At 40.2% G+C, this 14,189-nt stretch overlaps 1 protein-coding gene across 1 annotated transcript in view; it reads left to right on the forward strand.

Annotated features, from left to right (window-relative positions):
- Positions 1 to 3,245: 3,245 nt before the first annotated feature.
- ntrk2a (neurotrophic tyrosine kinase, receptor, type 2a) overlaps positions 3,246 to 14,189 on the forward strand; it is an 85,133-nt gene continuing 74,189 nt past the window's right edge. The window contains exons 1-5 of the mRNA XM_042420057.1: positions 3,246 to 3,795; positions 6,650 to 6,724; positions 8,302 to 8,373; positions 8,994 to 9,062; positions 10,207 to 10,355. Coding sequence (XP_042275991.1) covers positions 3,545 to 3,795; positions 6,650 to 6,724; positions 8,302 to 8,373; positions 8,994 to 9,062; positions 10,207 to 10,355 — 616 coding nt within the window. The 5' untranslated portion in view covers positions 3,246 to 3,544. The remainder of the gene's footprint in view (positions 3,796 to 6,649; positions 6,725 to 8,301; positions 8,374 to 8,993; positions 9,063 to 10,206; positions 10,356 to 14,189) is intronic.

The raw sequence follows: 14,189 nt of genomic DNA on the forward strand, positions 1-14,189 counted from the left end.
TATTGTGATATAATAGTCTTTGACCCATGTGGCAGTTCATTAAAACTTAAAAACATACACACGCACCACTTAACAACAACACTGACGATACACAAAATACACATGAGAAAAAAAACTGAAATAAAAAGTTTAATAATTCACATCAGCTGAGAAACAAAGATTACAATCAAAGAATATTTAAAGTTGACAATTAAGTCCTGTTTAGAGCAGATAATAAACCTTTTTTGTAAGTTTCTATGCACTCTGGTGACACCAAGCCTGGAGAGCAGTCACATGGATCAAGTGATGCCAAGTCTGCAGTCATATCACAGGTGAATGTGATACAACAGGTGTTTGTAATGCAAAAATATGTGATTGCAATACAACAATAAATAATTGTGACACAACAACAGGTAGTTGTGGTGCACCAACAGGTGACTGTGATGCAAAAACAAGCAATTGTGATCCAAAAACTGGCAAATGTGATGTAACAACAGGTAATTGTGATAAATGTCATTTAGTCATGTCATTTTGCAAAGAAAGAATGGCTGCTTTCATATCATTATAGGTTCTAAATCTTTGGGTTTGGGCCTGTTGGTCAAACTTCACCTTGGGCTTTGGGAACCTCTGAAGCATCTAACATAATGAGTAAACTATACCATTAATAGATTAATTGAGGATCATCTTTAGTTGAAGCCCTAATGTGATGCACCAATCAAACAACAAATGTTTGTGATCACCTATTAGGTAAATATGATCATAGACATAGGTGATTGTGATCAAACCAACAGAATCAGTCACCACACAGCCAGAGTCAAAGATCTGTACAGTAAGATGCCACGTTGCCAAGGGAGCTGAGTGACGTCATGAGAACAAATACATGTCAGCCATCAGAGCAATGAAAGCGATGTAAAGAAATAAAGAAGAAAATCCACCTTTGAGTTGTATAAAACTTTGTGTAACATCCAGCAAAAAAGCTGCTCCATGAGCTTTACCAAATGACTTTTACAGGACACACAGCACTCATGGTTAGTACATTTTCTGTGAGCCAGAGATGATTTAGATATATACATTTTAAACGTAATGTTTCATATCGGTGGAACAACTCCAGGAGAATGCATAATGCTGTTTGTTTGCAGATGCCGACTTTGCTGTACATTCATTAAAACATGGTCTAACTCCAGATATACATGGCAATGAATAAGGGACTTTGGTTGCTGAGTCAGTTAAAAAAACAAACAACAAACAATTTTGTTCATTGTGTCAGTTGAGACACTTATAACATTTAAATATAGTCAGTAGCAGCCATTGTTACATGTACAGAATGAATCATTGTAAAGTGGTGATTAGTATTGCAGCTGGTATATTAAACATGCTGCATTATTGGCACAAGAAGCTAATGAGTGCCATATATATGATCACAGCGTTGGATAAAACACATCCTGACTAATGCTTTGTATATGGTTTGACAGACAGTTAAAGGTGGTGATTACATCTTTAAAATGTCACAGACCTTTAACACAGGCTGCGACCTCTGTCCAATTTCAAAGGGAACATAGATTAATTGGAATATTCTGTTTTTGAGACAATGTTTTAATTAGTACGCCCACACTGTTCTGTGCAGAATGCGTATACCCTGGTTTCTAAAGGCAGGCATCCGCCAGATTTGTTCAGACACAGACAGGGCTCCATAATTACACTCCTCTATTCAGCAGCACTGCCTGTGCGTCAGCACAAACGTCATATTAGAGCCGCACATGGGGACAGGGCATTGGAGAGAGAGAGAAAGAGAGAGAGGAGAGGACTCCTCCTTACGGTTGTGCTGTGTTCGGGCTGTACTGTAGCTGCTCACAGGCAGATGTGCTGTCGTTCTCTGTCTCTCACATACAAGGTGAAAGATTGAAGGGGAAGTAGTTCTGTTCTGTGCAGGTTCACACTTGTGTAAGAAATACATCCAGGAGTAGGAGATCTATAGCAGCAGAGTGACAGGCATGCTGCCGTGTAGCCTCCACTATAAGATGACAGCTTATTGATTCAGGTCTGGTTTGGCTGGGAGCCCCATATGATTATGAAATATGGCCTAATGATTTAACAAGGTGGCGCTTAGTCTAGTACACGCCAGCTAAAGACTTGATGATTGGTGATTGCTCCCTCTTTCTCTCATGGTCTCTCACTCTCTCTCAAATGTTGCATCCACCTCTTGTTCTGACTCTTGGGTATTTAAGCACCCCACCCATCAGCTCTGTCTCTAATAAAAAGACCTTTAGAGTGTTGTTAATGGCAAAGGTTCTGTATTTGGATTATTTTCCCCCATCCTATTCCCAAGTATCTGGCTGGAATCTGGCACTTGAGTGACTACCTAAATTCAAAATCAGGCCCTACTTCAGGCAGCTTTGTTTTCCACTGATTAACTGTATACAGGTCTGCTTATGAAACGCCCAACATAATAACCAGATGATAATGATGATTATAATGGCGTCGACGGTGATGATGGGAATGATTATGACAATTAGAGTCTGTAAATTGATAGCCCCTTATAACTCATTTATGCATACAATCTGAGGCCAACAACCAAATAAATGAAATGACCTCGTCCACCCCTCCTCTCTCTCTCTCTCTCTCTCTCTCTCTCTCTCTCTCTCTCTCTCTGTCAGACAAGGACACTCACACCTCGTTCACAACTCAAGGCAAGGCCGGTAAAGCCTGCCACAGACTGTGTGTGCTCTGGGGAAAGCGTTAACCCCTGACCGCCCAAAAATTAACCAGATGAGCGCTGATTAACCAAAAAAAAAAAAAAAAAAAAAAATTCTGGGCTGATGTGCCCTTGAGCAAGAAGCCCTTTTGCTCTGCACCTGACCCTTTCCCCAGACCTTCCTGCAGGCAGAGCAAAGGAGTATTTCCCTCAGGGGGATCAATGAGGTGTCACGTTATACATGATCTGCTTTGATGCTACAGTGCCCCTGCTCCCCTCTCCTCCTCGTCGCAGCCTTCATCCCTCCGTTTTAGGCTAAAGGGAGGCGCGCGGGAACAGCGGTGCGCACCGAACGGCTCTCCCGTCCTGACTGTCTTTTATTCTGTAGCCTACCCACCCACCCAACCACCCGTATATCTGGTGAGAATCATCCACACACTGAATACATTGTGTGTCAGGGGGAGGGAGAGAGAGAGAGAGAGAGAGAGAGAGAGAGAGAGAGAGAGAGAGAGAGAGAGAGAGAGAGAGAGAGAGAGAGATCCTCCTTGGCACACACCAGTCAGTGTGGCAGTGTGATTTTGACTGACTGGCTGACTGGCTGACTGACTGACGGGGGATTTTGGAGGAAACAAGCAGTAAAGGGACGACACACTCTCCTGGTTTTTCTTTCTTTTTTCCCACACATTGTCGCTCTCTTGTCTGTCAGCGTTGATACAGCCGATGGTTCTCTAGACGCGCCGCCTGTATCCAACTCAGCATCGGTTTTTGCTTGATTTCTCCTCTCCTTGATTGGCTGAACCGGGGCTGATCCCAGCCAACCTGGGCCGGGCCGTGGGGCTGTTCAGCGAGCCCTAGCTGAAGTTGGCACCCGAGATGAGCGCCTTGAGACCCGGGAGCGGGGCTATGTCTCCGCCGGGGAGAGGGTCTTGGTCGTGGCGGTGCTGCTGGTGGTGGTGGTGGGTTCTGGTAATCGGGATGGCAGTAGGCTTTAGGATGTCCGCGGAGGCATGCCCGTCTACTTGTTCCTGCAGCAGCACCAGGATCTCCTGCGTGGACCCGGAGAAGGGTATCAATGCTTTCCCCGTCCTGCAGAGCGAGGCGGAGATGGAGAACATCACCGACATGTGAGTGTCTCTCATCAGCATCAGATTTACTACAGATGGAAGATGTCGGGTGCATTGGTGGTCCTTAAATCTTCATATTTAGCCTGCTTTTATATTTTCTAACTCTTCCCAAATAGAAGAATGTCATTTTTTTTTACCCCTCCTCTGCCAATTATATCTGGAGCTGACAGTCTGTCAGCTCGGTCCACAAGGGAAAAAAACGAGAAGCAGTCCACAATTTGACCATTTTTAGGATGAATTTTAATCTCATGCAAGAATTTAAGACTATTTTTATACATTTATCATTTAAACTAGTGATTTAAATCCTAAATATTTATTCGGCACATCATATATAACCTATTGCATAACAGACTCATCGCTGTATGAGGCAAATCTTTCCGCAACAGCACCTTTAAAATGAACGGTGGATCGACTTTATTCTGACAAATAGACAAAGCCCAGTCTGTGTGCGGGAGAGTGCACGTGTGCGTGTGTGTGCGTGCGTGCGTGTGTGCGCGTGTGTCTACATGTGTGTACGTATACGTGGACACAGACAACACTGTCCAAATATTAGCACAGACACTTCCCAAGATGGCTTATATGAGTGTATTTAAATGAACCACAGAAGCGGAGAAAAATCAATTTTCAAGAAAAAAAAGGCGAGATTTTTTCTAGTCAGAGTCAACATTTTGCTTGTATTAGAAAACAGGACCCTCCTTTTTTGGGGGAGCTGCTGGGTGATAAATCAATTCATTGTCTGTCATTGTGTACATTTGAAATATGTCATTTCATAAACCGTCATTCGGCCTAGAAATAAATTGAGACATGTCTAAGCGTTTCTGTCTGCGAGCAATTAAGCAGGAGATTGAAATATTTAATTGCTGCAATATCTTCCTTGGCAAAGATAAACGGCCTTGTTGATAATCACTTTTGTCAGAGATAAACAATCTTCATCGGCGGCCTTGGAGAATCCTTGGAAGCTGTTTGAATGAGCAAGCAATCTGGTGAAAAGCATTCACTGAGTGCTTGGCTAATGTAAACAGACAAATTACTGATGACCATGCCACGTCTAATTCCAAACGACCTTGCCAAAAAAACAACAAAAAAACCAGGGAGATGGGTTATCATGTCCCCGGTCTTTGTTAATTGGTATCCTGATTTTATGACATCGCTCAGACACACTGAAACAGCACAAACTGACATAATATTTAGAGCTTTCACTGTCAGTGTGGATTCATGACAGCGTTTAAAAGGCTGTAACACATTTCCTATATGAGCTGTACATTGTGTCAATTGCCAGCCTGTTTAGTATAAAATCTGAGTCAAACAAATCATATTTAGCTCCCATCTACTGGGATAAGAACTGCTTTCAGGACTGGAGGATACTGACAAAATCAAACATGATATTTGACTGATAACTTAGATAATGTTGATGATATTTAAACTGTGCCGTAATCACAGCTTTAAGACACCTAAAAAATACATTTAACCTACAATATAGGTGATTAGTACCAACAAAAATCTACTTTTATATCACAATAATAGTATATTTTGCCCAGCTGTGGCTGTAGTAACCTTACCTCCACCCTTCCCTGTACACACACACTCAGACAAACACACACAGCAGTAAAGGGCTAATCAAACCTGATGAAAAACCAAAGATGTATATATGTGCATGGTCTCAGTATTTGGCAATGGCAATTATTGTACAGCAATTACTTTAACGGCAACACAGTTTTAGACGTTTAAGCTACTTTATCTGCTGACTGTGAAGAAGCACAGTAATTGGTCATTTATTGTAGATCACAAAAGAGATTGTTACCCCAAAAACATTTAGTTAGAGTTGACTTTTGTGTTCTGTGTCATTATTATCCAACATTTTCAATCTAATTAAAGTTATTTTATGGAAGTATGTGTTGACGATGCTGCTTTTCAAAGAGGGGGTTTCAATTTTCAGTGTTTCTACAAGATGATGACATGCTGTTGTCAGTTTCTTTATTGAAAGACACACCAAATATGCTTTGTCCTAAAGTATTTTGCTGCTATTTTGTTTGGTAGAGAAAGTAGAGAGCTGAAAGGAAATGAGTGGAGAGAGGAGGGGTGAAACAAAAGTCTCCTGCACAGGAGTTATTGTGATTACACAGTCAGCATCTTAGACCCCTTATAGGCCACTAGGGCACGCCTTTAATATTCTCTATGGGTTAGGTGTGTTCAGTATGAATGTAGAAACTAGATGATATTTCAGAGAGCTCAGATACAACTGTTACATTTTATTTGAAATAATTAGCAACAAAGAAATCAAAGCATTGACCTAAGCAGCCACATAATGATGTCAAAAATCAATGAATCTAATAAGAATAGTTTTTGTTTCAGTTTCTCAGTTGGACGCTGTTCGTCTACCACATGAACCATATCTACCATATTTAAGGACCTTGTGCAACAATAACACTGAGGGTTTCTGCAGGATACTGACTGTTGCAGCTTGTTCTCTCTACAGGAGTGATCGTTCTCAGTTCAGAGGTTTAATGTACTCAGATATCTGATCCCAGAGTGGTGAAATTTCAGAAGTACACAGAGAACTTGTTCACACTCATTCACTAAAGGGAGTTGCCCACTATAACCACAATCATGTTGGCCCTTAGACACTAACAGGTCAAGTGCCTTGCAGAGTGAAAGAGGCACGAGCTAAAAACTACCAGCTCCCCCCCCCCAGTGTGCCATATATCAGCCGCAGTCCTTCAGGGGTTCATTTTTTAATTTGGAGCTGTAATTATATGGGCTTATTATGTAGCTTTGTCTTGTGGAAATGTTTCTGTTTATGTGTCCCTCAGTTAACAAATGAGCCATCTGACACACCACTTGTTTCTCCTGACAGTTACATCGCCAACCAGAGTAGCTTCTCCTCCATCAACGACAAAGACCTGCACTACTACAAGAATCTCAGGAACCTGTGAGTCTTTTATAGCTCAAATTACAAAGACAAACACTTCAGTTCAGGGCAGACATTCTGAATTATTGGACAAATTTGCTAAAATAAATGATTATGCATACATTTTTGTTATATATTTTATATTCTGTGGCCATTCTGTCACTTATCTTTATTTGTCTTGCTTTAAAATGTTCCTTTGCCGTATATAATGGTACATTTTATAGGGCCATGATACATAAGCAGCATTTAAAGCAGAAAGAGGATCAATTTCACCACATTTTCATAATCAGTAGTACTTATTTATTACATTATAGTCCACTATATGAAACATATTGATTTACTTATCTTTATCTAGTAATTTTTCTACTTTGCTTAAGGCAATGTGTTGTCCATGTTTGTTAATTTAAATTCCTGCTGTGTTCATCGCAGTGTCTCAGGATATAAGCAGTGATGGTGTTTTTACTGTGCATCTGTGCCTCTTTTTATTTCTTAAAAAAAGAACTGTCTACCAAGCAGCAGTTTCTTGCAATGTAATAATCTGTTAAGTGGACACTACCTAATGTCCCAGCCAATATCCCATTTGGTAGACAGATTAGCACAAAGCTTTTATGCACTGCGAGTGTGTGTGCTTTTAATTGTGGTCGGACCCAGTGGGAACAAAACTCTTAATGCTGGCAGGATGAGTGCTGCGTTTGAGCCACTGTCAAGGACAACTGACCCCTGTGTCTTAGATGTACTTTATACACAGTTACACTCTCTGAAAGTCTTCATATCTTTTAAAGTTATCATATTTTTACAGAAATACCAATATCTTTAAATTGGTTTATATCTAATTCTTTGCCTAGTCATCAAATCATGTCAGGCAAGATCAATCAGTCAGAGAACAACTAAACCAAATTCATATTACATAATATTGTCCTACAGCCTCACCTCAGCTAATGAAGCGTAAACTCTATGAAAATGTAGTTTTACAGTGCTAGGTGATGTACAGTTATACATAAATTATAAAGGCACATGACTCCTGGAAGAACAAATTTGAAGATGCTTTCCATTAAAACATGTTGTATTTATATTCAGATAAACTGACAATTGTTTTTGCATGTGACAGATGCAGGTAACAGATGTAAGAACAACAAGCTTCTTACATCTGTTAGTTTCTCTTACACTTATAACTACACACCATAGACTTCTGAATAACTGCTGATGCTGACATTCAAATACTACATTTACAGTAGATCAATAATATCTGCACCCTACTGTATGATTCCTAAATGAACAGCCTAGGTGTGTAGTGCCACTTTTCAAAAAAGCATACTTTGTTATAAAGATTTCTTAATTTGAATAAATAATTTATTTATGCTTTACAAATCATTACTAAGGCATAAATATGAGTAAATTTGGGTAGCCAGGTTGTAAAAATCCCCTTTGTTGGTGAATATCCACTTAATCAAATGTGTTTTATCAGTCTTCATGGACTGAGTGCCAACTGATCAGTGACCTGCAATCATGTTGTTGACAAAGTTGATGTTGCAGTTGTTGTCGATAGTTTTATTTATAATAATGATGTTGACGATGATATTGTATTTGTTTTGTGTCAGAACGGTGACCAACAGCAGGCTGACTTATGTATCGAAGCTGGCCTTTCAAAACAATATCAAATTACAGTACCTGTAAGTACAAACTATTCTCATGTTATCATAAAATGTATTTTCCGCTTTCTGTTGATGTGACAGCTACTGACCAACGTTTGAGAAAAAAAAAAATCACTTTTATTGAGTAATTTGTTTTAGTCAGTTAGGGTTAATACAGCTAACAATGAGTTATCTTTTGAAATCTTTAGTTTAGTATGCTAATTTAATTGATCTATTGCTTTACTTATTGTTTAAATTGATGAACGCAAACTGTGTTTTGTAATGTAGTATGTAATACTGTAATACTCTATCTCTATGTGATACTATAGAGAGTAACCAGGAAGAACAAACTCCTCTGATTACTCAGAAATTGGATGAAAATGATGTGCAGTTCAGGTTCAGACTAAGCAGGATTCATAATAGACTGTCAAAACTTGGGACTTTGTCAACATAATTAAAATTTGACACTTATTATACTGATCAAATGCACCATGTAAAGGTTAACTGTCACGATTATTAGAGGGCAAAACTTTTAATGAGAATAATAACACAAGCTTGTTGGTGCACGTAGTAACAGACGTGTGCCGTTGGTTGCAGTAATATCAACATCAATATTCTGTGATGAAATCTCATGCACCAATGTTCGATTTAATTTCCAGGAATCTGAAAGATAACAACCTGTCATCGCTGTCCTGGAGGATATTCAGACACCTCAACATTTCTTATCTGTGAGTTCAGCGCAGCTTTCTATATCAGTCTGTCCATCTTTATGTCTGTCTGTATATTTGTTCCTAACCTCCCAGGTAGTATCATAGATTTAGTAATCATAGTATGGATGAACATGTCCCTATAGCATCTGTGATGTCACCTATAGATTGCTGAAGGGGTATTTTGAAGCTTGGAGGTGAGTTTATTGCTTCCTGACATCTTGGAAGTTCCCAGAACCAAAAAAGTAGCTTTAATTTCGATTTAGACAACAGTGTGGAGACTGAGATCAGGTGAAATGAGCTGGCCAAACTGCAATAAACCTCCACAGTTTAATGTTAGAGGCTGTGACCTGTCAATAAAGTCATACATGCCCCCAAATATACCTTTTAGTAAGTTTCTCATTAATGTAATGAAGCAATAAAGAGATAGAGATATTAGATATATTGAGAGACTAACTTTATGTGGAAAAAATGGGCTCGTTCTGTGTTTCTGTTGTGAGAATTTGGACATTTTGTCCAGTGGTTCAATACAAAGCAGTACAGACTTCCTTTCATGCCAAGTGGACATTGAAAAAACTGCATCTTAAAGGGATAGTTTGACATTCAGGGAACTTTGCTTATTCACTTTCTCGCTGAGAGTTAGATGAGAAAGTCAATACCACTCTCTTATCTGTCTGTTGAATGTGAAGCTCGAGCCAGCAGCGGGTTAGCTTAGCCTAGCACAAAGACTGGAAACAGGGGGAAACTGTTAGCTTGTTTCTATCCAAAGGTAAGAAAATCTGTTTACCAGAAGTACCTTGTTAAATCTGTGTAAAAATTAAAGTGTAAAAATGACAAATTGCTGTTTTATGAAGGTATTATTTCTTAACCATGAGCAGTGACTTCCTGAAGTCTCTGCTGGTTGACTGGTAAACCAATGGTGATGACATGACTGTAGGAAGTCACCCTGTAAAACAGCATTTTGTTATTTTTACATGGATTAAACATGGATTAAACAAATGAGATATTACATGTAGTGAGATGTAGAGGTGCTGGGAGTGCCAGGCTCACTGTTTCCCCCTGCTTCCAAGGAAGTGAGTATTTCTTAAATGACACTGTTTTTCAACAGTTGCCACATAGTCACAATTCAGCTATTGCTTGCTAATTTTTGTGCACGTGTGTGTAGGATCCTGACCGGGAACCCACTGCACTGCTCCTGTGAGAACATGTGGATCAAGCTGTGGTTAGGAGAGGAAGCAGACAATCAGGAGCTGCGCTGCATTGAGGATGGAGGAGCACGCAAGTTTCTGTCAAGGCTGATACTACCAAACTGTGGTGAGGACACACACACACATACTCACACACACACACACACACACACAAAGGTTTACCTAGCTCACTTTTGGGGTATTTACATAGACTTACATTCATTTCCTGGAGACTTACCCCAACCCTAACCTTGTCCCCAGTTGCACAAGCTGTCCTCAATCAGCTGGTCTTAAGTCTGGATTGTGTCCCTGAAAGTGGCTTAAGTCATACCCTCACACACGCACACACACACACACACACACACACACACACACACACACACACACACACACACACACACACACATGCACACACAGTAAGCTGGAAAAGATATTCATAAACTGTAGCAGAGTGCAAAGTGTTGAAGCACCTGGAGGAAAACTGAAAACCTGATCTTCTTTGCTTTGATTGTATTTGTGTTCCCATGTGCTTTGCACACGTCTGACACATCTGTTTTAACGTAAGTGCATGGTTGTGTGTATCTGTGTGTTTGCATAAATATGTACGTGTTTATATGCAGGACATACAGTACAGTATGATATTTGCTATTGCAAGACTAGTGTGCAAAGAGTTTTGTCGGTTCTCGGAGATAAACAACTGGAGAAAGTGAAGTTTGTTGTTAAAACATATGAGAATAACTGTACAAAGAATTAAATTCATGCATTGCCTCCAGCTGCTGCTATTAAAATCAGTACCTATCAGTATCAGTACCTGCTGGTATGTGAATTTCCACAAGCTGTAGCAAGGATGCTGCACACAATGTATTTCTCTCACACAGGGCTCTGCTTAGCCAGTATATTGTAATTTCCCCAGACACTGCGCAGTGCAAAAAGCTACAATGTCTTACACATGAACAAGCAAACAAATGACCAAGTGATGCATGCGTGCACACTCTGAGCCCTGCTTTTATAGAGGGCTTAAAATATAGTTTGGTTTCTGATGGGTGTCAGTAAAAGGCTATAGAGGCTAAATAGCCTCACGTTATTGCTGTCCTGTGGGGATTTTTCTCATATGATGCTCAGATGAGGTGCTAGATGGATGAGAGTGAAATGTGTGACATACGGAGAGAAAGGTGTGTACGTGTGTGTGTGTGTGTGTGTGTATGTGTGTGTGTGCTTGTTTGAGAGTTTATGTCATCATAGAGACTGGTTACAGTCATGGGAGACATTTGCTTGTAGGTCGCTGCACAGGACATTATAGAAGCAGAAAGATACCGAGTCTTAACGTTTGTGTGATTCAACACACAGATGACATCAGTGTCTCAAAGATGCTGAGTGCGGAAAATTCACTGGATGTATCACAGTAAAATGAAGTGTTATGAAGACCATCTGCACCATGTCCTATAGCACCAGTGACCTGCTGTCACGCAGCAGATTTAATTTCCCTTTTTCTCTGAATCATCACTTACCGGTTGACTAGGAAGAAATTCTTTCTGGATTTATGGAAAGCTGCTCTAAAATACTCAACTGCAGCAGCAAAAATCACATTTTAGTTTGCAATGGACAACTTATTAATACATTTAATTATCATAAATTAATTAGAAAATGCAATATTTTGGGAGGAATGTGTTATCTACACATCAGGAAACTTGTGAAACCTAAAAAAAATGTATACTCAAACATTTTGATGAGAATTGATAGGGAAACTCCGAACTACATGCTCGCAGCAGGGCATACATTTATTTAAAACACAAGTCAGTGTAATGTTAAGCTTTCAGACTTTCCACAAACCACAAGCCTTTTATGTACTTGCTTATAGATGTGTTTATCAAGCTTGAATGTATAAATGTCAGCAGTTAATTGATGCTTTATTCTTCTCTTCTTTATCTACTGCATGAATTTTTCATGAATCTCTCTATTTTTGACTCTCTTCTATTCATAAACGGGGTCAGATTACAGCTTGACCTGTCTCTGAAAGTCTCAGCCTGACCCGGTCTGTTTCTCAAAGGGAAAATCTGTCCACACTGAGCTGGAATTTGTAGGTTTTTACAAGTGCAAATATGACTAAAATTGGCATTCAGTAATAATTTAGAGCTCGAGTTTGACCCAAGTAAACAAATGAAACTCAGATTATTCCAGCCTTTGGGGGAATCAGTCCTGTCAGACGCAGTTTGTTATTGTAAGTGAGAACATAAAGGAAACTTCATGTCTGATTTGAATTTATAAAACACGCAATAACAGCATATTAATCAGAAAAGTTGCAGTACTTTAATGGAAGCTTTCCAGACCTCAAATTGCAATGTAATCTGATTCTTGCCCTAACGATCCAGAACATAAATCTGGAAGTATTTTTTTGTATTCTCTGTTGTTGACAGAGCAAGTGATGTGGTCAAAAATAGCTTGGGGCAGTCGGGACACACAGGACACAAACAATAAGTTAGCTTGCAGGAAGCTAATAATGTCATTGATAACTCCTATTGATCGGTCCCCTTTGCCTCCCTTCCATTAGCAGAGGTTATTTTTGGCATTAGCACAGTTACAGCAGGGCCCCTGGAGGGGTGGGCTGGGGACCCCCTGGCAGAGTGACATATGAGGAGGAGGATGTGATGGGGCAGGGGTGCCAAATAATGCCCCAGGGCTAACAGCGATACACCAAAAGAACTAGTAGTCTGGCCAAACTGCTGGCCTTTTGCGCTCTCTGTCGTTTTCTCTCTCGTCTCTCTCTCTTTTCTCCTCTTTATTACTCATTTTCCATCTGTCTGTCTGCTCCCATGTATGACTGTCTGTCCCTATGTCTGTCTGCCCATTTCTGAGTGACATATGAGGAGGGCACAAAGCAGAGGAAGTGCCCAACGATGCCCTCGGGCTGACACTGATCTCTCAGGCCACCCGCATGTGTCTCTCTCTCTGTTTCTCTCTATGGACTGTTTACTGCCGGAGCTCTTCTCGAAAATACAGACTGTTCCCACTACTGACCTGTACAAAGCTTTACTAAAAAGTGCTGGTCTCATTTTACTGCAGTCTCATGCCTGTGCAATATGAAAATAAGTGAACCGTGGGAGTTCAAACAGCTGCAGGTGTACGAGCATTCCCACCCGGTTCTTTGATTACAAAGCCTATAAACTCTCTACTCTTGTTTAATTCCCTTTTCAACTCTTCTTCTAGTTATAAGATTACCCTAAGGTGTTGTTTGTTAGTGTGGCAATCAAGAGATGTGTGCCTCTTCTACAGTCTCACTCATTACACCTTAAGTTTCTGCACCTAAAAGTATATGCTGAATGCTCAAAATGCTAAAATGCTGATAATTGAAACCAGCTGTCCTGAGCTAAGGTGCTTTTTTCCATGTGCAGTGGAAATGACAGCAGATGGATTACCAGACCTCTGCTGGTCACATCACAGCGCTGGTGCACTCTGTCTTCATCCGTCTCTATCCATTTGTCTGTCTGTACGTTTGTGTGGCTGGATGTCTGTCTACCAGGCTTGGTGGGCAACTTCTTCTTGGCTTTATCAAGGAGTTTCGTGTATAGTTTTTACATATTTGACTGTGTGCCAAACTTTCTGCTTCTCTCTCTTTTCTTCCTTTGTGTTCTTAACAGTTACATATATATATATATGTGTGTGAAAAACAGATGAGGCACGTAGTAAATGGCAGTACAGACCAACCAAAGAAGGCCAGATGGCTCCTGTGTCTGTGGGCTGGAGATGCTATTCATATGTGTGAATTTGCTGTAGTCAGACAGGGAGACCAGCAACAACAGCAAGACATAAAAACTGGAAAACTAAACTTAATATTAACACAGAAGTCACAAAAAAACAGCACAATGTAGATGGAAAGAAATAGAGTAGGATAGTGTCTTGCAACCTTGATGTTTTACGAGGTTGTTAAGTCTTTTAAAAGTAATGATAGCGATGTTTAGTGCTA

This window comes from Thunnus maccoyii, chromosome 9 (genome assembly GCF_910596095.1).
Source record: "Thunnus maccoyii chromosome 9, fThuMac1.1, whole genome shotgun sequence".
Lineage (NCBI taxonomy): Eukaryota > Metazoa > Chordata > Actinopteri > Scombriformes > Scombridae > Thunnus > Thunnus maccoyii.